General features: G+C 38.6%; 2 protein-coding genes across 8 annotated transcripts; one reads left to right on the forward strand and one right to left on the reverse strand.

The window, feature by feature from the left end:
* Positions 1–1,702: 1,702 nt before the first annotated feature.
* On the reverse strand, positions 1,703–24,740 carry LOC113517148 (uncharacterized). 6 transcript variants are annotated; one of them, XM_052892339.1, is made up of 16 exons: positions 24,663–24,740; positions 24,040–24,164; positions 17,141–17,266; positions 15,577–15,796; positions 15,199–15,282; positions 14,543–14,666; positions 13,682–13,808; positions 12,611–12,766; positions 11,147–11,301; positions 9,878–9,959; positions 8,319–8,380; positions 7,604–7,719; positions 6,702–6,869; positions 6,341–6,475; positions 5,813–6,255; positions 1,703–4,616 (listed from the first exon to the last, which is right to left on the reverse strand). In XM_052892339.1, exons 2-16 carry the CDS (start codon positions 24,112–24,114, stop codon positions 3,492–3,494), a joined length of 3,198 nt encoding a protein of 1,065 aa, XP_052748299.1. In that variant the 5' UTR covers positions 24,115–24,164; positions 24,663–24,740; the 3' UTR covers positions 1,703–3,491. The 6 variants fall into 6 exon arrangements, with proteins under 6 accessions (XP_052748299.1, XP_052748298.1, XP_052748301.1 ...); XM_052892338.1 differs by lacking the exon at positions 24,663–24,740 and having other exon boundaries at positions 24,040–24,205; XM_052892341.1 differs by lacking the exons at positions 24,040–24,164; positions 24,663–24,740 and adding an exon at positions 20,734–20,803.
* LOC113517149 (THAP domain-containing protein 2-like) lies at positions 20,916–23,398 on the forward strand. 2 transcript variants are annotated; one of them, XM_026901723.3, is made up of 3 exons: positions 20,916–21,120; positions 21,419–21,611; positions 22,858–23,398. In XM_026901723.3, the coding sequence occupies exons 1-3, from the start codon at positions 21,050–21,052 to the stop codon at positions 23,230–23,232; spliced, it is 639 nt and encodes a 212-aa protein (XP_026757524.1). In that variant the 5' UTR covers positions 20,916–21,049; the 3' UTR covers positions 23,233–23,398. The 2 variants fall into 2 exon arrangements, with proteins under 2 accessions (XP_026757524.1, XP_031767695.1); XM_031911835.2 differs by lacking the exon at positions 20,916–21,120 and adding an exon at positions 21,160–21,278.
* Positions 24,741–24,982: the final 242 nt, after the last annotated feature.

A 24,982-nucleotide genomic window follows, 5' to 3' on the forward strand; every position in this document is an offset into this window, starting at 1 on the left:
GCCTTTTCAGCCTCACCTATTTGCCCTCACCGGTGCCTCGCCAGTGTATACTAACAGCGCAGGCGGGGTTACCATTGCTTTACCATTCATTAAAAAAAAAACGCAGTATCTTCAGGCATATTAACATGTCGCTGCTTGGAGCCTAGTGTTTAGTATTCAGCATCGAAACTGTGAAAGAATATGTTGCCGAACGGTTAACACTAGGCTTTGAGCAGAGACATATTGATTTGCCAAAGGAAACCACGTTTAGAGATGAAAGACGTGCGTGGACAAAGTGACAGTCGGAGATTTATGGCAAATATGGATGGTTGTTGGCCGTGTGGTCCCGACATAGGATAAGCCACCCCTTCTTATTCTGTGGGTGTCGTAAGAGCCGATTAAGAGACGGCGAAGGATGGGCAGTAGCATCTCTCTTAAAATTAAGCAGTGGGTGGAAGCCGGTGGCAGTACTCAGAAGGTCAAGATAGTGCCAGGCGCGTCAGCAGGCAAAGTTAAGGCTACAGTTTTCTGAGATGCACTAGGATACAATCTTAATTGATTCCCTCCAAAAAAGAGAATACAGTAAACAGAGAGTATTACGCTATACTCTTGGGCCAGTTAAACCAAGAAGTAAAAAAGAACGGCTTCCCCTTATCAAGATTTTTTTATACATCTTAGAATGGCAAACCAGCTGACGGCCCACCTGATGGAAAGTGGTAACCGTCGCCTATAGACATGAGCAGTACCATGGACATAACAGAGTATACTGTTTCGCCCATGATACTCCCCCATGCGTTGCCATTCCTGAGGACTCAGGTGTTATTCCTCTGTACCCTGTAAATTCACGCCATATCCCACCCTTCAAACTGAAACACAGTCATGCAAACACAACTGATTCACGGTAGAAACACGAATGGGACAGAGGTACCCAAGCAATCGAATTTTTTACGACTCATAAATCCACCCTCGTATTCTATGATCAACGTTTCAGTTCGCTAGCAGAGCACTTACATACACATATACACTTCGGTAAGCAGGCGCCACGAGAGCTTTTAATGCTATTGGCCTATCCACCTATATAAAGGGACGTAGCTGAGTACAGTTAATCATTTTTCATATCACATATTTAACCAGCTGCTTGTGACATACTCCGACCCTACAGGGGGGAGAGGGATTGTTAGTAATGGGAGGATAATCCCCATTGTTAGTAGTATATCTTGTAACGTCTGTCTCTGCAGTTCCCCTGGAAACTAATGTGATTAAATCTTGTTGAATCCATCACAGTGGGCTAACAGGCCTGTTTTTGGGGGGAAAGGGATTGTTAGTAATGGAGGCTGAGAATCCCATTGCTAGCAATATACCCAACTAGGTCGACCTCCTCGCGGTTCCCCCTGGAAACTATCATGGTTGATTCCTTAATGAATTCATCATGATGGACTGACTGGCCTGTTTTCATTCTCATCTATCACCCTTCACTGGTGCTCCGCCAGCGTATCCCGTTAGCGCAGGCGGGGTTACTATACCATTTTCACCCATCAAAAAAAAACAGACCTGTTTGCATCCCCGTCTACCATCCCTCACTGGTGCCCTGCCAGCGTATACCGATAGTGCAGGAGGAGCTACCATTCCATTATCACCCATTAAGAACTCCAAACCTACAGAGTATCGCGGTCAAGCGAACAAAGTCGTGGTTAAACACTAGTTGTAAAATAAAACAAAGGAATAGAAATGAAAACTATTTATTTAGAGAATTGAAAGAACAGGAATTACTAATGAAAGTTACTTAAAATTAATAGACTTCCGTTACCCAGTAAGCTGAAAGTTTGTCAGCGTACGCCCGCCACAGGAGGTGCCTGTACACCCTTGCTGGCCGGAACCTGCCAAAGCCACAAAGATGACCCCAACTACATAGTAGCCTATCGTTGCCACCTGCGTTGGAAGCATGCGCCGAGAAACTCTCTCAGCTTCTACAGAATAACGACGGTCTGGAAACATACGCTTACACTAACCAATGCTTAAACTAACCAATGCTTAAACTAACCAATGCTTAAACTAACCAATGCTTAAACTAACCAATGCTTAAACTAACAAACGCTTAAACTAACAAATGCTTAGACTATCAAATGTTTATTCTGACAAGAATTAGAAAGTTGTATATAAAAGCTAATATTACAGTGTATTAACCATTTCACTGCTCGCGTTTAATAACCTAATTATAATAAGAAAACTGTATACTAAACAGTGACCGTCTGTTTGTCCAGACAATTAGCAGCAGCCTCCGGGGACAAGGCGGAAGCTGCACGAATTAGGCGTCACACTTCCTTACGCTAAATACATTATATATAAAAGAAAAAAAAAAACTATATGAATTAAATGAAATGCTTAAACTACTCACATGTTTAGTTGTATATATATGTTATGTTTCCAATACCTTACGCTAAAGAATTAATGAAACGAGAAATAAAACTTTGTAATGGCGGACGTCCCTCGACACACCATCCACTCGGCCGCTTCGTTGGAGAGCACCCAATCAGCCCCCGAACACCGCAGCCGAGTGGGGAACGTACTCGAGTCTAGTTATAATGTTTACGCTACATTACGCCAATGGCGAGTAATAGAAAAAAAAACCTATATTAAATGAAATGCTTACACTACTCTAACTAGACACATGTTATATTGGACACATGCTGTATGCTTGAGGCAAACTAAATATAATGAATATTGTATGTAGAAAAAACGATCTTACTAGAAGTACACATTGGTGAGGTGGTAAAGGAACCGGTCGGCAGGTACGATTTCGAGACAGCATGCTACAAAATAGTACTCGACACAGCGACGCTCCACCACCAACACCACGAGCGATATTTACAAATCAGCAATAAACAAAAAAAAAAGGTTCTTAACTAAACTATTAAGAGTTTTATTTTAATCCACCACGAACAATGGCGTGGTGGTGTCCATGGCAGCCTCGCCTCCGCTAGCGGTGTACGCCGGCGGGGCGCCATGGGCACAGGCCAGTTGGCCCATCGTGACCAATTGAACAATGATTGATCACGATGGTTTCCAGGGGGAACCGCGTGGAGGTCGACCTGTTCGGGTATATTGCTAGCAATGGGGCTGATAGTCCGCATTACTAGCAATCCCTTCCCCCCTCGAGGACTATGGTGTTATGCCTCCGTGTCCTGTGATCTCTCTGCCATATCCCATACTTCGAGCCGAAACACAGCCATACGAGCGCAGCTGCTTCACGGCGGGAACACGGTTGGGACAGAAGTATCCATGCAGACGACTTGTACAAAGTCTCCCTCTGGTGAGAAATATTGGTGGTTAAACCAACTCGTCCATGGATGTTCCGTTCTAGACCAGCACTCGTCATGTTGGCAGCTGTGAGATTTCGCCACCGCATACTAGAGACGGAATTTTACTAAATATCTAGCAATATGGTTAAAATGTATAAAAACAACTACTATAGAGTAGGCTTTAGATCCGGGTCAGCGGACATGTCCAAGTATTCATTTCTGCCATAGCCTATTTTTCTCCCTGAGTTGTTTTTTAATAGCCAACCTCCTGAGATATTCATGCTTGCTCATTGCAATTCTCCTAATCACTCTCTTCTCTCTTCTGATCATTTTATTTTCTGCTGCAATAGTTTTTCGCTTAATATTACTATCGACATTCTCCGCAGTTCTTTCCTTAGTACACTCATCGATTCCTGGCTCGATTCCCGTCGGTTGCAACCCGTAGTCAGTTCTCGTTTCCAACTCATCAAAATCTTCAATATTCTCCCTACACATTTTGTTGTAAATCTTCAAAAACTGCCAGAACTCAATGTCTCCCCCTTTGATGTTATTCTTGTAGAAATCTATGAGTTTCGGGTCGCATTTGTGTTTGTTTTTCACCGGTTTCGGGTCTGCGAACCGGTTGTTACTAACCGGCTTCTCGGTTCCGACCGGTGTCTCGCTCAAATTGGCTTTTGCAGACTTCGCACCGCCCTCTAACAGCCTGTGTTTCCACACTTTACGCTTGAACGGCTTGGGGTCCTTCTCGTGTTTCCTGTTGTGCAACTTCAGCGCGCTCAGTGTCCTGCATATTTTCTCGCACCGATCACACGGGAACAGCATCTTTATATCGTTCTTTTTAGCGAAATGGTACATGGTTCGTAATCTCTCACAGTGATTGTCACCTTCTATGTTAAGTCTTTTAATCTCTTCTTCGCTGAAATTGGGCAGCATGAATTCGTTTACATCAATCTTCTCTTTCTGTACGACCCACTCGTTTCCCTTCTTCACTAATTTCGTTTTCGTCACAGATTTGTCTTTGCTTTTTCTATTTCTCTTATCGATCTCTTCGCTGGCTTTCTTATTGAGAATTTTCACGCTCGGAATTATCTCCATTTCTTTGACAACCGCGTTGTTCAGTGTGTAATAGTATCTAGATTTATTGTCGTTGACCACCTTGTCGTTGATGTGGGCGAACGGTAGCTTGTCTATGGTGACGCCGTGTATCTTCTTCAGGTGCCGCCTGATGTCGAATTTCGTGACAAAGTCGCACAGGGGACATTTCTTGAGCGTCGTTTCAGTGCACACGTCGAAATGTACTTTGCAATGGTCCAGTAACATCTGCTTCGTTGCGAACAACTGAAAAAATATAAAAAAGAATTATCATTGAAGATATCATGGGAGACTCACTTATATAGAGGGAGACTTTGTACAAAAGTCGATTGATTGACCTCTGTCCCATTCGTGTTTCAACCGTGAATCAGTTGTGTTTGCATGGCTGTGTTTCGATTTGAAGGGTGGGATATAGGGCGACTTTACTGGGTACAGAGGAATGACACTAGAGTCTTCAGGAACGGTAACGCATGGGGAGGAACTAATGTGAAAGTATATCGTTCAGTTACAAAAAATCGTTAATTAATCACGGAGTTTTCAGGGAAGAAACATAATAAAAATAGAATCGAATTGGAAAGCTTAGGCGCGGATTTTAGAAATAGGAAACCCAAAGATATACAACACTTTTAGATGGCGTTTCCAGCGTCCGATATGGTGGAGTACTTTTAGCGTGATATCGGAACAAACATACTGACAGACAAAATTTCTAAAAATAATTTTCTGGTATCTTTTGCCCTTTTTAAGACCTATCATACATTTCTATAACTTATATCATACATTTCTATAACTAATAATGCAACTTTTAAAATATTTGTACTCTAGTATTATTTAAATCCTTAAAATTGTTTACTTCATTTCATACTTACCAGAGGGAGACTTTGTACAAAAGTCGATTGCTTGGCTACCTCTATCCCATTCGTGTTTCTACCGTGAATCAGTTGTGTTTGCATAGCTGTGTTTCGGTTTAAAGGGTGCGATATGGCGTGAATTTACTGGGTACAGAGGAATAACACCTGAGTCCTCAGTAATGGCAACGCATGGGGGGTATCATTGGCGAAACAGTACACTCTGTTATGTCCACGGTACTGCTCATGTCTATGGGCGACGGTTACCACTTTCCATCAGGTGGGCCGTCAGCTTGTTTGCTATTCTAAGTCGTATAAAAAAAATACTCTATAATTATGTTAAAGTGAATGCTGTGAATACCTTCAAAAGGCATGTGCATTAATATTGTATTGTATTTAATGTTTGTTATACCTATATGTTATAATGCAATATGTTGTTGGTGTTCCTTAAATAAATAAATAAATAAATATTTTTTCTTAAACATCTCCCATATCAAATCCGGCTGCCAAGTGCGGCTGTTCCTGATACGATGATGATGAGCTGCCATGTACAGACATCGCCTAGTTACAATTCCATTACATTAGCACAATACTGACCTTGAAACAGATATAGCACTGGTGCGTGTTCAACTTCAACTTTGCGTTCCCTCGCCTGGTCGACTCCATATTGTCGTCCTTCTCACACATACTAGTAGACACATCTACTTCTGTATCGCTATCTGTAGTATTGCCGTCTCTGTCTGCGTTATCTTCTTCTCTTTCTCTGGCACTGCCCTCAATTTCTAGCCTATTATTGTCTTCAATGATATTGTTGACCCTTTCTGCAATATTGTCGTCTCTATTTATTGTATCTTCATCTGTTTCTTTGAAATTGAGGTCTTTTCCACTAGTATTGCTGTCCCTTTCTGTTGTACCGTAGCCACTTTCAGTAGGAGTGTTGTCTCTTTCTATGATATGGTCGTCTCTTTCACTCGTGTCGTCGTTATGGACGGTGTCATCATTATCGGAGTTATGTGTATTTTTATACACTTGTGATTTCTCTGAAATATAAATCCATTATTAAATTATTAAGTTTCATCTCTTATGAACCATAAAACCTTAGGTCTTGTCCTTTTACTTGCTTACCTCTTGTACCTGTTCTCTCTTTGGTTCCTCTGTTAAAATCATTCCTCTTTTCATCAACGTCTTCTGGTTTCTTCACATTAAGTACCCTTCTTACACAATTCTCGTCAATTTCAATTCTGTCAGCTTTTATTTTACCTAAAACAATAAATAAATAAATTGTTATACTAGTTTCCGTTAATAATCACAGATAAAAATAAAAAAAAAATGTTAAAACTAACTATTTTACTACTAATGGGCTAAGGGAACTTAATGGTCCAGAGATGGGGCAGCAGCGTCCTTCTTAAAACACCACCAAAGCCTAATTGCGGTTGCCAACCAGACCGCCAATATATTCTATTGAAATAGGCTCTAGTCCGAGTACCTTTGAGTTGTTTGTGATCGCAGTTGTCTATGAAAAGCGTGTCTATGACGCGTTCGGGATCCTCCGCCTGCTTCTTCTCCGTCATGCTCCGTGCTATATCCTCGGAGAGTACGGCGTTTGAGTAGTTCATACTGTCATCTGGTTCCAGCTCATTGTTGAGGTTTAATTCTGGAAAATAGAAAAAAAAAAACTATATGAAACGGATCTTCGAAAATCCTGCTCGAAGGACCAAAATTATAAATATATCTATACTGTTTGTAATGGATAAATTCAATAACTAATCAACAGATTTGAGTATCATAAATTCTTTTACCTAAAGAAAACTAGCTATGCAGTTTACTGATAAAGCAGCAGTTAGTTTTCTTTAGTTATCAACAAGTGGGATAGGTTTTATATTATTTACCAAAAACTATCTATCCGTACGATCAAAAAGTTTGTTATACACAGATAGGAAAAACTTTAAAACAATCATAGGGACAATAACGGGTCATTGTCCATTAAACAAACATTTATACACAATAGGAGCAACAGACAGCCCTCTATGTCAAGGCGGTCTCGACGCCGAAGAAACGGCTGCTCACGTAATCCTGGAATGTGAGGCTGTGGCCCATCAACGTTTAGATATCCTCGGAACGGTGAGGTCGCTCCGTGAGGCCTGTGAAGATCCCAGGAAGCTTATGCTTCTGGGCAGAGCTGGGCTGGCTGAACTAACCACGACTCATACGCACAACGGCCTAAATAAGAGGCTTAGGACTGAAACTAGAGTCCAATTTATATTACATCTATGGGAGGCCGAAGCGAACGGCTTCCAATGGATAGGTCCTGAAGTGATTTTGTAATGACTGCGTCTTCAATCAGATGTGACAAGGGTAAAAACTGGTAAATATTAATCGGCTCCTCACCAGCGAACACCTCGTGTTTCTCTATCTCCAGCAGGTCTATCTCCGCGTCCGGCACCAGCTCGTCCTGCTCTTCAGGCTCCTCCTTGATGTGCACCAATGGAGCCGTTTGCGACTTTCTATTAATAGAAAAAATACCATTAAATCTTACTAATATTTTTTTTAATGGGTGATAATGGAATGGTAACCCTACCCGCGCTATTGGTATACACCGGCGGGACACCAGTGAGGGATGATAGGTGAGGATGAAGCAGGTCAGTTAGCCCATCGTGACGAATTCAACAAGAATTGTTCACGATGGTTTCCAGGGGGGAACCACGTGGAGGTCGACCTGGTAGTGTATTGCTAGCAATGGGTTAGTTAGATCCCATTACTAATAATCACTTTCACCCCTAGTCTAACGATATTATGCAATACACTTTACCAGACCGACCGTTGTTAATTCTAGTGGAATTCGTCGTAATGGGCTAACGGTTCTGCTTTCATCCTCACCTATCATCCTTCACTGGTGTCCCGCCAGTGTATACCCATAGAGCAAACGGGGTTACCATTCCATTATTACCCATTAAAAAAAATTTTTAGACTTATGAATAAAGAAGTTAGTCGCAAGTCTAACGACTTAAAACTAGTCAATATGAATTTTGCTCTAAAACGTACTGGATCCTTTTGATATGTGTTATCAGAATAAGGGCAGGATAATGGTAATGAGTAAACTTACGAGTCCTGACTCTGCGCGATTCCTCCTCGCCTTCTCAAGCGCCGCTTTGGATATTTTTGCTTCTGAAAAAAAAATATACAATTTAATAATGTCCAAATTGGTGATAAACTGACGGCCCATCTGATGGTAAGTGGTAACCGTCGCCTATGAACACCTCCAATACCAGAGGTATTACGCGCGCGTTGCCGACCCTGAAGAAATCTCTTTACCCCCCTTTTGAAGAACCCACGCTGTAGTCTCTTGGGAAAACCTCGGCAGGAAGCTTATTCCATAACCTGAGTGTTCGTGGGAGGAAACATCTCTGAAACCGCGCAGTACGCGACCATTGAGGCTGTAGGACATGAGGATGAACTCCCTGTCGATGGCCAGCCGTACGATGGTAGAAAGTGGCTGTGGGCATCATATTGAACAATTCCTCTGAGCACAATCCATTGTACAGGCGTATGTTTTTTTTATACAACTTAGAATGGCAAACAAGCTGACGGCCCACCTGATGGAAAGTAGTAACCGTCGCCTATAGACATAAGCAGTACCATGGACATAAAAGAGTATACTGTTTCGCCCATGATACCCCCCATGCGTTGCCATTCCTAAGGACTCAGATGTTATTCCTCTGTACCCAGTAAATTCACGCCATATCCCACCTTTCAAACCGAAACACAGCCATGCAAACACAACTGCTTCACGGTTGAAACACAAATGGGACAGAGGTACCCAAGCAATCGACTTTTGTACAAATAATGACCAACCAACTGGCCTGCTTGGGGGGAAGGGATTGTTGGTATGTCTGTAGGTCAACCTCCAAGTGGTTCCCCCTGGAAACATCCTTGCTAAATTCCTGGTGTATTCATCACGATGGGCTAACAGACCTGGCTCTTCATCCTCACCTATCATCTCTCACTGGTGCCCCACCAGCGTATACAGATAGCTCAGGCGAAGTTATCATTCCATTTTCATTTAAAATAAAAAAAAAACATATATATAATTTTGAGGGATGAAGTAAGAGATATAAGGACAGACTGTAATCCTTTTTTTATGGATGAAAATAGAACTGCAACTCTACCTGCGCTGCCGGTAGACGCTGGCGGGGCACCAGCGAGGGATGATAGGCGAGAATAAAAGCAGGTCAGTTGTCACGTCGTGATGGATTCAACAATAAATTAATCTCGTTTCCAAGCCTCACAGTTCGTCCTGACAGGGTTTTTTTTTAATGGTGAAAATGGTATGGTAACTCGGCCTGCGCTAACGGGATACGCTGGCGGAGCACCAGTGAAGGGTGATAGATGAGAATGAAAACAGGCCAGTTGGCCTATCATGATGAATTCATCAGGAAATTAACCATGATAGTTTCCAGGGGGAACTGCGAGGAGGTCGACCTGGTTGGGTATATTGCTAGCAATGGGATACTCAGTCTCCATTACTAACAATCCCTTTCCCCCCGTCCTGACAGGGTTTCCAGCCCGCTAGTCCCCATTGCTAACAATCTCTTTTCGACCTGAGTTTGTAAATCGGTCTCTGCCCACCCTGCGATAGATGTAGCGTGAAGATATTATACTCACGTGTGTGCGGGCGCAGCGCTGGCCGGGCGGGCCGTACATATGTTTGTGTATATGCTTGCCAAGGACCATTTTGCTGAAAATACTGAAAATTGAATAAAAAATATTATTAATTTCAGCCGTAAGCTGTCCACTGGTGAACATAAGCCTTCCCCATGAGGGAGGTTTTGCCAGTAGCTGCCACGCTTGGCAGGCGTGTGGGCAACCGCATTTAGGCCTTTAGAGATGTTTTACGAGGGATGCTTTTTTTTATATATAATATAGAATAAAGGAAATATACACTCAGAAGACAAGTGAAATGAAGACTACACCCCATAAAAAAATACTTCAATTATAACAGAATCCTGTCAAACTCCATTGCTAACAATCCCTTTTCCCCCAAAGCAGTTAGTTTGATCAAAAAAAACTAAACTACTTTTTTTTTCTTATCTATGTTTAATTTGTTTTTTTTTATACAACTTAGAATGGCAAACAAGCTGACGGCCCACCTGATGGACAGTAGTAACCGTCGTCTATAGACATGAGCAGTACCATGGACATAACAGAGTATACTCTTTCACCCATAATACCCCTCACGCGTTGCCATTCCTGAGGATTAAGGTGTTATTCCTCTGTACCCTATAATTTCATTGCCATATCCCACCCTTCACCCATCACCCTGTTTCATGGTAGAAACACGAATGGGACAGAGGTACCCAAGCAAACGACTATTGTACAGTCTCCCTCAGAGTAGGGATCGCAGAATATTTTTACATACTGAGGGGGTCACGTCATGAAAAATATTGAAAAACACCGACATAGATAGTTCATGGAAAGAGTAAACATGAAAGTGAATATATTTTACTATTCGGTTACAATACATACCAAAATATCAAATGACATGGCAACGCCCCAGCCGAGTCAAACACAACCGTACCATCCCTTTCCAATTAATCAAGGTCGTCTCTAGCCGCCCGATGTTGCGTGGGCGGGCGAGGTAGGGGCCTCGGGGTATACCCCACTACCCCGGCTTCAACTCCGGAGGCGACGACCTCCGGGTCGCTGGCTTCTTCAGCCGGCATACACTGATGGTCTGTGTATGCCAGCGTGGTGTCCTCTTTCTTGAGGACCTCTTCTCTGCTCTTGAGTTTATAGTATATTTATTTTTTTATTTTATTCTATTTATCCTTTTCCAGATTTAATTTTACCGATATCACTGCTAGATGGCGTTGTTCAATCTTTATACAAAGGCGACGAGCCCAACACCTAAATAGAAGCCATGTGAACACTCACCAAATGCCGCAGTAGTCGCACACGTAGCTCTTCTTGGTCGCGTGCTGCCGTACGTGCGCGTTCAGCCGCGTCCGCCTCGTGAACAGCTTCCCGCAGACCGCGCACGGCAGCTGCTTCTCCGGCGTGTGGGTCACGGAGTGCCTTTTCAACGCCCACTGGTGGCCAGGAGTAAAAATTAATTGTATATAGCGTGGTGTTTCCCAACGTGGGGTCCACGTTCTACAGGGGAGCAATTTGATAGTTAAGGGGGGGGGGGGGTTAAAAAAATGGACCTGAAGCGATTTTTAACCTCTTGCTCCGGGCCATTTAAATGCAATGCTACGAGTAGATATCGGTGTCAAACTTAACAAAAAAATAATAATAAATAAAAAAATGCTGTAAATATTTACATACATACATACATACATATCTGTCACGCCTGTCTCCCATTAGGGCAGGCAGAAACAATGGAACGAACGCTGTAAATATTTATTAGGTATAATTTCGTTTGACGTTACCAAAATATCAACTGGGCGATTAGAGTCGTCAAGTAAACTTTGTCGGGAAAAAATATGTATGGGGACGTAAACAATTTATGAAATGTTCAAGTGGGGCGTGGCACAAAACGTTGGGAAACACTTATATAGAGTGTTTATTTGTACGTAATTTTGTTAATTTATATTCCGATATGTAAACTATCTAATATTCGTCATACCAGCCTTTAACTGTCCACTGCTGGACATAAGCCTCCCCCTTGGGGGGTTTTGCCAGTCGTTGCCACGCTTAGGAGGAGAATGTTACTAGCATTGAGTCCGTCTTTTGGTCGATACCGTTAGGAATTTGGTAATTGGTTATTATTTAGTTAATCTTTAGCTGTACGGTTATTACCCTTGTACATTCTACAGTTTTCTTTCAGCTTCCCAAAGGTCGACTGTAAGAGATCCCTCTATGGGTTAAGTCCGCCATTGTATATTAAATCATTTATCAGTGCTCAATTTGAATTACGTGCAATAAAGACTTTACAATACAATACAATAGTTATTTAAATAAATAAATAAAATACATAATCTGATAACATTGGCTAGAAAGTAAGAAATTGGTCTCGTTTGCTTGGGTACCTCTGTCCCATTCGTGTTTCAACCGTGAAGCAGCCGTGTTTGCATGGCTGTGTTTCGGTTTGAAGGGTGCGATATGGTAGTGAATTTACAGGATACAGAAGAATAACACCTGAGTCCTCAGGAATGGCAACGCATGGGGGGTATCATGGGCGAAACAGTATACTCTGTTATGTCCATGGTACTGCTCATGTCTATAGACGACGGTTACCACTTTCCATCAGGTGGGCCGTATGCTTGTTTACTACCTCAGTGGTATAAAAAAAAAATACTAATGATAGCAGAATTAAACAAAATAATTCCAAACAAGTAACGCGTGATATGGACTTCCGCAAGGTAACAGCTAGTTCAGTGAAATGCCACTACCCACTTTGTCCTTGAACTGCTTCCGGCAGCCGTTGAAGGTGCACTTGTACGGTCTGTCGTCGCTGTGACTGACCATGTGCGCCGCCATATTGTTCTTGTTCGTCAACTGCTTACCACAAATGTCACATTTACACACCGTCGACTTCTCGTGTACGGCACGCTGGAACAAATAATATATAAATACCGTTATATATATATATATATATATATATATATATATATATATATATATATATATATATATATATATATATATATATATATATATATATATATAGCGGGCCACCTCGTTGACCCGCTTGTAGGGCGTGGGTTCTTGGGCGTTGGATCAGGCTGGAGAGGGAAACGGTTTGTTTTCCTTTGAAGCTTCTAGTTCAGCTCGGAAGTGTTTCTAGTTCCTTGTCGGACCGGGGAATGCATGCCGCACACCGGTGGGCGGCCGGTCGCACGACAACGATTACTAACTCACATTGGTGAGTTTGTGCGAGCGGGACGGCGCGAGTGGGAAAGAGACGCGCGACGCTTCTGAGCGGGCACCATTCAGCATCTATTTACTTACGATACAAACATCCTTATGAGTATTATTTCACAATGTTTTCCTTATTTCTATCGTGGGTAATAAGGACTCGACATAGTAAATGTTTCATTTCCCTTACAAACTATAAGAAACATACATTCTATAAACAACTATATAGGTAACAATTTACACGATTAAACACTAATTAACTTATGCTAACAATCAGTAATTAGAGATAACTGTAAAATATCGCTATAACTACATAAAGTGAACTATAATGTCTCGAACAATAACTATATATGTTGCCGCGTGGTACCGGCATAGAATGGGCCACCACTTTTCGCGTGGGTGTCGTAAGACGCGACCAAGGAGAGCGTGGGATGGGCAGCAGTATCCCTCCTAAAACATCTCCAAAGCCTGACTGCCAAATACCCCCAGGAGGAAGCTTATGTTGAACGGCGACAGTTAAAGGCAGATATGATAATTAAATATATATTTATTTATTTATTTATATTAGTTATGCTATTATATATGTGTGTATGTATGTGTATAACTTACTATATGCGTCCTCAGATTCGGCCTCAGCTTGAACATCTTCCCGCAGACGTTGCAAGGGAACTTCCTGAGGTCCACGTTGAAGTGTTTCTCAGCCACGTGCTCTTTCAGCCGGGCTTTCGTGTTGTATCTGAAAACATTTTTGTATTTATTATTATTATTATTGTATCATCTGTTAATTGCCCAATGCTGGGTGTAGGCCTTCCAAAAAAGGGGATTTTGCCAATAGGCGCCACGTTAGGCAGAGGGGATGGCAACCAAAGTTAGACTTTGGTGATATTTGACATGACACACACACACACACACGCGCGCACAGACGCCCACGTGCGCACACACACATGCACACACACACACACACACACGCGCGCGCGCGCATTCACACACACACGCACGCATACACACACGCACACACGCACACACACTACCACCCGCACACACACACACGCGCACACACACAAACACGCGCGCACACACACACACACACACACACACACACACACACACACACACACACACACACACACACACGCACGCACGCACGCACACGAACACGCGCGCGCGCCGCACACACACACACACACACACGCACACGCACACGCACACGCACACGCACACGCACACGCACACGCACACGCACACGCACACGCACACGCACACGCACACGAACACGCACACGCGAACACACACACACACACACACACACACACACACACACACACACACACACACACACACGCACACACACACGCACACGCACACACACACACACACACACACACGCGCGCGCGCGCGCACACACACACGCACACGCTCACACACACACTTGCGCACTCGCGCTTAAGATGAGAGAGAAAGAGTACTTACTGCTTGGAACAGTAGCTGCACGTGTACACCTTCAGCACTCCCATGTGCCGCTCGTGGTGGCGGCGTAGTGTGGACGTGTCCCGGCACGCGTACTCGCAGAACGAACATTTGTACGGCTTCTCGTCTGTGGACAAAACGGCCCGCATGATCGGAAACGGTAACCATCAACAAGATACATGAACAGCACCATATACATAAGAGTATACTGCGTCACCCATGATACTCTTCATGCGTTGCCATTCCAACAAATACACCATATATATAACAGAGTATACTGCGTCGCCCATGATACGCTTCACGCGTTGCCATTCCAACAAATACACCATATATATAACAGAGTATACTGCGTCGCCCATGATACGCTTCACGCGTTGCCATTCCAACAAATACACCATATATATAACAGAGTATACTGCGTCGCCCATGATACTCTTCATGCGTTGCCATTCCAACAAATACACCATATATATAACAGAATATACTGCGTCACCCATGATAGGCTTCACGCGTTGCCATTCCAACAAATACACCATATACATAACAGAATATACTGCGTCGCCCATGATACCCTTCACGCGTTGGCATTCCAACAAAAACACATAGTGGGCAAAAAGCAAGTACTTAAAGGAGAAGAAGAAAGAAAGAACAATACTCACTTGTGTGTATCAACTTGTGAGTGTCCAGTGTGTATTTGGCGCTAAACGTCTTGCCACATTCACCACATTTGTACGGCTTCTCACCTGAAATAGTTATAATAGTTTTTTTTTTAAATGTATGACAATGGTATGGCAACCCCGCCTGCGCTAACGGTAAACGCTGCCGGGGCACCAGTGATGGATGATAGATGAAGATGAAAAGGCAGGTCAGTCACCTTTCAAACTGAAACACAGCCATACAAACACAACTGCTTCACGGTTGAAACACGAATGGGACAGGGGTACTCAAGCAATCGACTTTTGTACAAAGTCTCCATCTGGTGGACAAACACACCAAATAACCAGGTTTTGAAATAAAACAACTCCTCCATCACTCACCAGTGTGGACCCTCATATGCGACGCCAGATTGGACTGGAAGTGGAACATCTTGCCGCACACATCACACTTGCACGCGCTGGGGTCCCCGTGCGCCCGCCGCATGTGCCTCGCGAGGTACTGCCGCGTCTTGCACGTGTATTTGCACAGGTCGCACGTGTACGGGTCGCTCTTGTTGTGCAGTTGCATGTGTTTTGTCAGCGAACCCCTTTCTTTGAATATCTACAATGAAGATTTTTGTTTTTTATTGCCACACTAGCGGCTCGTCCCGGCTTCGCACGTGTGGACATTTTTACAACATTTCAAAAAGTGGTTTTGTGACATAACGATAATAGTTGGACACTATATGTCCAACGCGAAATTATTTGTAGTTATTGATATTTTCTTCAATATTGTATAACATACTTTTGTTCTATCACCAATAGTTTCCGCAGCGCACGCGACCAAAGATATTTTATAGCATTTTTTTGACACCTTGAGTTACGTTACTAATGTTTTAGTAAGGATCCCTAATCTTTTCTAGCAATAAATATAGCCTATGTTACTCAGGGTGAATGTAGCTTTCTAATAGTGAAAGAATTCTTGAAATCGGCAAAGTAGTTTTTGAGTTTATTCATTACAAACAATACATATATACAAAAATACAAATCTTTTCTCTTTAATTTAAAAATTGAAAACTGAAATAGTAGTTACACTTGTGATTCGGCTAGGTTACAATCCAATTACATTATGTGCACAGCTTGAGTAATTCAAGTGTGTATATATATATATATATATATATATATATATATATATATATATATATATATATATATAATGAGTAGGGATAATATTTTTATAATATTTATATTATTATATGTATCACATCTCCCATATTTAGAACTAACACTATTTTTCATTGTGCCTCCCACCAAACTGTTTATAACTACTCCTCTGCAAGAGATCACTCTTAGCGATAAGGTCGCCCATTGTTTTCTCACTGTGATCATTTCTTGTAATTGTTTATATTTATAATAAGTTTACTATTGTAATCTTATGGAGGGAACAATAAAGAGTATCTGTTTATCTATCTACTATATAAAAAAAAAATCATATTTTCAGTGATGTATTACATTAATGGGTGATAATGGTATAGTAACCCCGTCTGCGCTGTTGGTATACACTGGCGGGGCACCAGTAATAGATTACTGATGAGGATGAAATCAGGTCTGCTAGCCCACCCTGACGTATTCAACAAGAATTAGTCACGATGATTTCCAGAAGGAACCACGCGGAGGTCGACCTGACAGGGCATATTGCTAGCAATGGGGCTGTCAAACTCCATTGCTAACAATGCCTTTCCCCCCTGCTCAATAATTTGGTTTAACCATCAAAATGACTGTGACCTGTAAGACAAAATCTTCCAAATTAGTTTACAATTGACGCAGTTATGAAAACTTTATTAAGTCGATTGAAAAGGCCATCTTATCGCTAGGGTAACCTCTTACAAACGACCCACATTTCACTAGAATAGCTAACATGCTGTAATTTAACATTCAAAATTTTATAAAAGAAAAAGTAACTGACCTTTTTACAAATCTTGCATTTTGGTTCCGAGTACGTTGCTTTTCTCTTTTTAGTGTTTTTTAAATTCTCCCTTAATATTTCCTCCGATGGTAGCGTGGCGTTCATCTTGGCGTCCATCTTGTTTAGCTATAATGAAACAGAAATGATCTTTAATCAAATAGACTACTTTACAAACTCTTAAATCATCATAAAATGATTCTACCGCTGGGTTTTTTTTTTTTTTATTGGATGAAAATGGAATGGTTACCCCGCCTGTGCTAACGGGATACGCTGGCGGGGCACCAGTGAATGGTGATCAATGAGGATGAAGACAGGTCAGTTAGCCTATCATGATGAATTCATCTGGAATTAATCATGATAGTTTCCAGGGGGAACCGCGAGGAGGTCAACCTGGTTGGGTATATTGCTAGCAATGGGATTCTTAGTCTCCATTACTAACAATCCCTTTCCCCCCTATCTCTCTACCGCTGGGTTCAGAATGTTATCGGGCTGAGAAGAAACTGGCAAGAAACTATAAAAAAGAATATTAATTAACAAGCAGATAGAAAAAGGTATTAGACTAACTGTGAATTAATGAAAACATTTTAAATAACAACTAATAAAATACTTATTTATTTAACATTCTACAAATTTGCCCTCTCAAAAAACAGTAATTGAAATCAGTTGACAGCTGGTAAAGGTAATGAGTGAAATTTAAATATATTAACCCTGGATCAATACTTTTTTTTTTAAGAGAAGAAGACAAACTATGTCATGCTAAAATACAAAATCTTGTTTGTCAGTAAATAATGATGCACAACAATTCAAATTTGGTAAAGTTATTGAGTGCCTCCCACCAAATTGTTTATAATTACTCCTCTCCATCCACAGGTTGCCTGCAAGAGATCGCTCTTAACGATAAGGCCCCCAATTGTTTTCTCACTGTGATCATTTCTTGTAATTGTTTGTTGTATAGTATTTATATATCTTACTATGGTATGCAGGTTGTAGTGGATGTAAAATCCAAAGGCACTTGGTATAATTGAATATTTATTATTTTAAAACTATATATAAAGTGACGACGTGTTATACGTGCTGAGTGGTGGGAGCGAGAGGCTCGAACGAACGAGTCAGAATGAATGACTACTAAACATTTGTATCTATAATAAGTTTACTATTGTAATCTTATGGAGGTAACAATAAACAGTATCTATCTATAAAGTATAGAAGATATAAATCGTGGAATGCTATCATTTAAAAAAAAAATGAAAAGTTAATTTGCTATGATAAATTTGATTAACATTTTCAGTAAAATACAGAAGATACAAAACATGGACTTATATTTTTTTAAAGAGGAGGGTAGCTTGTTTTGATAAAATGTAAAATTTTGTTTTTAGAAAAGAAAAAGAAAAAAACTACTAAAGAAATAGATTTATTAATGGTAGAATACAATTAAGACTCTGTTTTTTTCTATTTCACACAACTAGAAAGTATTATTTTTATGGAAATTTGCTTTTAATTAGAATGCTAATAAACAATGGTCAGTAGGTACATTAAATATGGACTTCCATTTTACCCTAATCGATTGTTACTCCATTATAGTTATAAAGTAGTAATTATGGCATTAGGAACGGATTTTACAACACGAACAATAAATATATTGGACTTTTTTTTTTTCATATTTTTAGAGAAAAAAAAAAGTAATTTACCTCAAACATTTCGTTTTATTTTTGTTGTTATTGTGTAGATCGCAATTAAAGGAACAATATTTTTTTGAAGTGACCTAATTATTGACCATTATTTTCCTACGAATTAGCTTTTTAATAAAATGGCTATACAAAATTGAGGGTAGATTAAGTATTTTCGTACTTACCCCATCTGAATCCGCCTGCATCGTTCATGCATGAACTTTTAAATTATTATTATATAGGAATCATTATAGCATTATAGTTATTTGAAAAAAAAATTTATATGGAAAAATTCAAAAATTTATGTTGTATTCTAAAATCAGCCAGCTACCACCGCAGAAAGAAGTGCTCGTTGTCAAGTAGTAATTATTTATACTTATGTTTATGTAAAAGTAGAGTTGGCAGTAATTTTACATTGACAAAAGCCGATGTGATGTTACCATTTCAACTCAACAACATAACGATATAATGATAGATTCATTTTATATGTTGTACTAGTATTTATATATACCGAAATATATAATATTTAATAAAATAATGATAATAATATCATAATAATAATAAATAATGATAATAAGTCAACGATCAAATGTTGACAGTCACACGTATATTAATAGTAGCAGAACTAAACAAAATAATTTTAACACCTAATTAGCGCAAAATAACATTTAATTCAATAAAATAAAACTTTATTTATATTTAACTATACTAATTGTATTATTTACTCACTGGTTCAAATTTATTAAAAAGTAGTGCTAAAAACGTAGCTTCATCTTTTGATCATGTTATCCTGATAAAAAAAAAACATGTTTTTGTTTTTATAACCTAATTTAACAAAATATAAATTAAGTATTATAATACTATTTTTACAAAATTTATTGAGGAAGCATAATACGGCATTCTGCACTAGCTTTGCACTTGTAGATATATCAGATGTTTTTTTTATACCTTGGATTACGTTATCGGAACTTTCATAGTGAACTTTATATTTAAAAAAAAATAATATACAGCTTATTTTACTCGCTGATAACGTACCTTTCTATAGTTGAAAGAATTTTTTAAAATAGTTGAATAATTTTTGAGTTTACGCTTTAAAAACCAACAAACAAACCTACAAGATATCAGACATCTTTATTTTTATAACATCAGTATAGATGAAGCACTATTTTTGGAATGGCGCCATGATTCCGATCTTATATTATTAAGTCCTATTGTTATAGTATGCATTTAAGATAATCATGATGAAACACAGTTTTTTTAATATTGACTAAATATGGTAATATAACTATATACACAGAATTTTTTGAAGTGACGAGCGCCAATTTTATTTATAATTTTTATATTCCTTATGTTCAGAAATCAAACTCTACTGGCTTGTATAGACGGTTAAAAAATTGGTTTCGTTATGTACATAGATATCTAGTCTAGTATATTTATTGCAGTATAATGTCAACTATGATAACTTTTAGATATTGTTTACTATATTTAAAAAAAATTGAATTCTGCGCAATTTAATCAAGTCACTACATCTTTTATGGAGCTTTTTAAGACTTTTTTTAACACACATTATGTATATACGTTTTGATAAAAAATAAACATTTAAGCTCGCATACATTTAATATACTTTGTATTATTGAGTTAGGTAAATCTACAATGTAAGGGTAAATCTTGCGCTGTGTATTTATATATTTATTTAGACTTTATTGTACACACTGAAAACACAGAAAAATAGGACAAGGGTAAGAAACAAAGGCGAGCTTAACTTTAAATGAGTTACCTTTCAGCAAACCCAAAGTTATTTACCATAAAACAACTGGATAATTATTTAATGTTCTGTGAAATATAATATGTTAATTCATAGACATATAATAAAGAAGCAGCAAAGCTAAGTTAAAAATGTGGGAAGGAAATTTCTCTTTTTCTTACTCGTACAGTAAAATGTATATCTATCACTTTCTCTTTCTTTCACGTGTGCACAATTTTTTTATAAGAAAACTCTGCCTAAAACTGCCGTGCAATGACAGGACCGTAGTGACTTAATCTGTGGAAAAGAACCTAACAAACATGATTGGTCCAAAGATTTCAGAATACCCTTTATCGACTTTGACATAGTCTCTCTGAACTATATTTCGCTTGTCGCCATTTTGATAAGCTACACATGCTGCGTACATAAATTATATTAAAAACTGAAAATTTTGTGAATTTCATTATACTGAGAATTTATATAAAAAAAAAGACGAAAATGGTAAAATGCAGTGCCTACTTGTGTAATAGTATAACTTATGGAAATATACCGGACATAACTTTTCATCGGTATGTGTCTTTTTTATGTCAACCTACTATATATTGCAGAAATAAGAAAAAAAAATACGCGTTCCTAGAGTGTTTATTTGCAAATGATCATTAGATATATTCATGAAACAATATACATGAAACATTATTATATAGACATTAAAATAAGTCCCAGAAATGTTTGATTTATATTAATTACAGATGATTTTGACATTTTATCTACCTACATAATTTTATAAAGTGAAACCGGCTTAAGTTCTTTGACGTTTAATTGTAATTAACGATATCTATTAGAAAAAAAATTTGTTTTTTTTTCTAGGTTCCCAAAAGACCAACGATTATGCAGCAGATGGGTTTCCAATATGGGATTAAAAAATTGGAAACCAACCAAAACTTGTGTGCTGTGTTCGAAACATTTTGAAAAGCATTATATTGATAAAAGTATTTTTCGAACTCGTTTACGACCTGGTGCAGTACCGACTTTGTTTGAAACTTTGCCAGAGTCATCTGAAGTAAGTGACAAGTATTTTTCATTATCCTGTTCTATTCGTCATCATCATCAAATCAGCCTTTAATTGTCAACTGCTGAATATAAGCCTCCCCTTTGGGGGTTTTTTTTGATGGGTGAAAATGGTATGGTAACCCCGCCTGCGCTAACGGGATACGCTGACGGAGCACCAGTGAAGGGTGATAGATGAGAATGAAAACAGGTCAGTTAGCCCATCATGATGAATTCATCAGGAATTAACCATGATAGTTTTCAGGGAGAACCGCGAGGAGGTGGACCTGGTTGGGTATATTGCTAGCAATAGGATTCTCAGTCTCCATTACTAACAATCCCTTCCCCCTACTCCCCTTTAGGGGGTTTGCCAGTAGTTGCCACGCTTGGCAGGAGAATTGGCAACCGCGGTCAATCTTTGGAGATGTTTTAAGAGGGACTGCCTTTTACTACTATTTTTTTAATACATGAAGATTGAATGATAACCCCGCTTGTGTATCGGTATACGCGGGTTGGCTACTAGTGAAGGGTGACAGGTGAAGATGAATGCAGGTCAGTTGGCTCAATTGAACAAGAATTATCCACTGTGGTTTCTAGGGGAAACCATGTAAAGGTCGACCTGATAGGTTGTATTGTTAGCAATGGGGCTGCAAAATCTCATTACTAACAATCCCTTTTTCTATTACTTTCTATTATCATATGTGAAACTTTGTAGGAATAGGTGAATGTTTGAACGAATGAATGAATACACTTTATTTGCGTTATACTATATAGGGAATAAGCGAGACAATTAATAAATATAATGGTACAGTTGTAGCACAGTAAAGAAGGTTTACTGCTGAGAGCAATCTTTGTTACTCTTTTGCATAAAAACTTCTAAACAGATTTGAATGAAATTCAGTGTATGAGAAGGCTATATCCGAACTTAGCACATGATATTTTATCTATTAACTCATGCAGGAGTAGCTGTGCAATATAGGGAGTTTAAAATAATACTTATTAATTTTTAAATTCTGGATCTAGGTTTGTAAGTTTATACTATAGTGTGGTAAACAAGATTACAGCTCGTCTAATGGTAAACAGTCACTGTAGCCTATGGACACTTGCAACACTAGGGAAGTCACGTCTAGAGTCTTAGTGTCCATATTTATTTTAACCAATATTTACAATAACAGTGAAAACTGTAAAGCAAATTATTTGCAATGTAATAAAAGTTTTGTTAAGTACATATTTAGATAAATAATAAATTGTGTTTACAGATGAAAAAAAAGAAGAGGATGCAAAGGAAAAGTGACACAACTGGTGAATGTGTTTCCATCCTTCATAATTTACAAAACATTGAACCACAGCTGTCCACATTGCAACAGAAATCTGTTAGCAGAAATACTGTCGTACAAAATTTATGCAAACTAGACAATAAAGTTACAACACCGAATGTGGCATGTGATACGTGTATAAATGGACTGAAAAGAGAAATTGTTTTTAAAAACAAAATAATTAAATCACTCCGAGACAAAAATAAAATATTGACGAAGAGGATTGCTTATTTTTATAAAGTTATAATTGTTTTACAAAATAAAAAATTAAAAGACAGGGATATACCAATTCTAAATAATCTAGGATTTTATAAATAATAATTGGGATCACCCCAAGCTAAGAATAAAAAATCACCTTTAGAAAATTATATTCACCAGAACTAGGTGGTACAAAAATCTATGTGCCATAACCTAGGGTTTAAATTGCAATTGTCTATTCAATGGAGTCAGTAGGAGAATGTTTTAAAGAGTTAAATATCCTCACAGTTGTGATAACATATATTCGTTTTTGCAAACGATCCACCATTGTCTAACATATATCACGAGTTAATATTTGTAATAAAAAAATGTTATTTTATTCTTAATTGTTGAATGAATAAAATTATGCAATGATTATAAATTAATTTTTTTTATTGAGATTAACAGTTTTATTTTTTGTTATTTTATCATTATATCTGAATTGGCTGAGAGAATTAAGATTATGATTAGACGAGTTTATAAATGATATTATTTGTAAATATATGTTATTTTATGTTATATATATATATATATATATATATATATATATATATATATATATATATATATATATATATATTAGCGGTTTCATTATTTTAATATATTTTTATATATATATATATATATTACATTGTTAATGCATTTATAAATATTGTGAGCAAGGGTGGACTTATCTTTGACAGAGATCTCTTCCAGTCAACCCAATGCAGTTAGAAAGCATGTCGTTAGCGGGCAGCTGAAGTACTACAACTATTAATACATAAACAAATATACAGTTAAATAAAATATTTTACAGTATAATATATGGATACTGCAACTGTTATGTAGGATGGTATTATTTAAATTTGGCTGTGACGTGGTTGGCAGCCTTGAGTAAGTCATGCTCACTATAATGTGCACACAAGTGGCGGCGTGGTAGGTCAGGTTATGGTTGAGTACAGTGATGGCTGGCTCATCCGTCATACTCGTGAACGGGTACTCCCTGTAGGGCTGGGCTGCTCTGGTTACTGCAACTGATTTATTGTTTTGTATTAATTATATACTAAATTTATACCCTAAATTTTATGATCTGATACTGCTTAATAGTTTGTATTTACACAAATTCATTATTTATGTAATTTTTTTTTTTGATGGGTGAAAATGGTAAACCTTCCTAACTTGAATACACTATTAAAAATAACCAGTGAAGGGTGATAGATGAGAATGAAAAAGAGTTAGCCCATCATGATGAATTCATCAGGAATAAACCATGATTGTTTTATAGGAGTACTGATGATTTGGACCTAAATTTTATGATCTGATACTGATTAATAGTTTGTATTTACACAAATTCATTATTTATGTAATTAGACTTTATAAAAAAAACAACAGTTGAGTTTCTTGCCCGTTATTGGCTGAAATTGTGTTCCGAATGTGCGGTAATGAAAAAATTACTATTTAAAAATGCTTAAATCTAAGTTTAATTGAATAAAAATATTTCTTTTTATCTATCTATTTTTCAATGTGTGTACCTTGTAGTGGAAAATATTTTCAAATATAATAATATATTATTCCGTCCCGGCTTATATATTGCGGCAGCTTCAATTAAGTTTCGTATGAAGATAGCGACCGACTGCGCCCGCATCGCTTTGCAGTGCGGCTAACTTCGTTGTGATATGCGTTTATCACGTACCGTACTCATTCATTCAAAATCTTATTTGTATTTTTATAGATATTTTTATAGATGAGTATGCGGCTCACCTTATGGTGACTACCGCCGCCCAATATAATAATATATAGCAGTAGGTTTCAGGAACTACTAATCTTCCTAGCTAGGTTTTATTTTTAGAAA

Source organism: Galleria mellonella, unplaced genomic scaffold (assembly GCF_026898425.1).
Source record: "Galleria mellonella isolate WM207_F2 unplaced genomic scaffold, CSIRO_AGI_GalMel_v1 utg158, whole genome shotgun sequence".
Taxonomy (NCBI): domain Eukaryota; kingdom Metazoa; phylum Arthropoda; class Insecta; order Lepidoptera; family Pyralidae; genus Galleria; species Galleria mellonella.

Coding starts and splice junctions, on each gene's coding strand:
- LOC113517149 (XM_026901723.3), top strand. CDS start 21,050: ATGGTAAAATGCAGTGCCTACTTGTGTAATAGTATAACTTATGGAAAT. Junction 21,121..21,418: donor CCGGACATAACTTTTCATCG/GTATGTGTCTTT, acceptor TTTTTTTTCTAG/GTTCCCAAAAGACCAACGAT. Junction 21,612..22,857: donor CTTTGCCAGAGTCATCTGAA/GTAAGTGACAAG, acceptor TTGTGTTTACAG/ATGAAAAAAAAGAAGAGGAT.
- LOC113517148 (XM_052892339.1), bottom strand. CDS start 24,114: ATGACGGATGAGCCAGCCATCACTGTACTCAACCATAACCTGACCTAC. Junction 9,960..11,146: donor TGCGACTACTGCGGCATTTG/GTGAGTGTTCAC, acceptor TTCAATTTTCAG/TATTTTCAGCAAAATGGTCC. Junction 6,870..7,603: donor GAAACACGAGGTGTTCGCTG/GTGAGGAGCCGA, acceptor TCTATTTTCCAG/AATTAAACCTCAACAATGAG.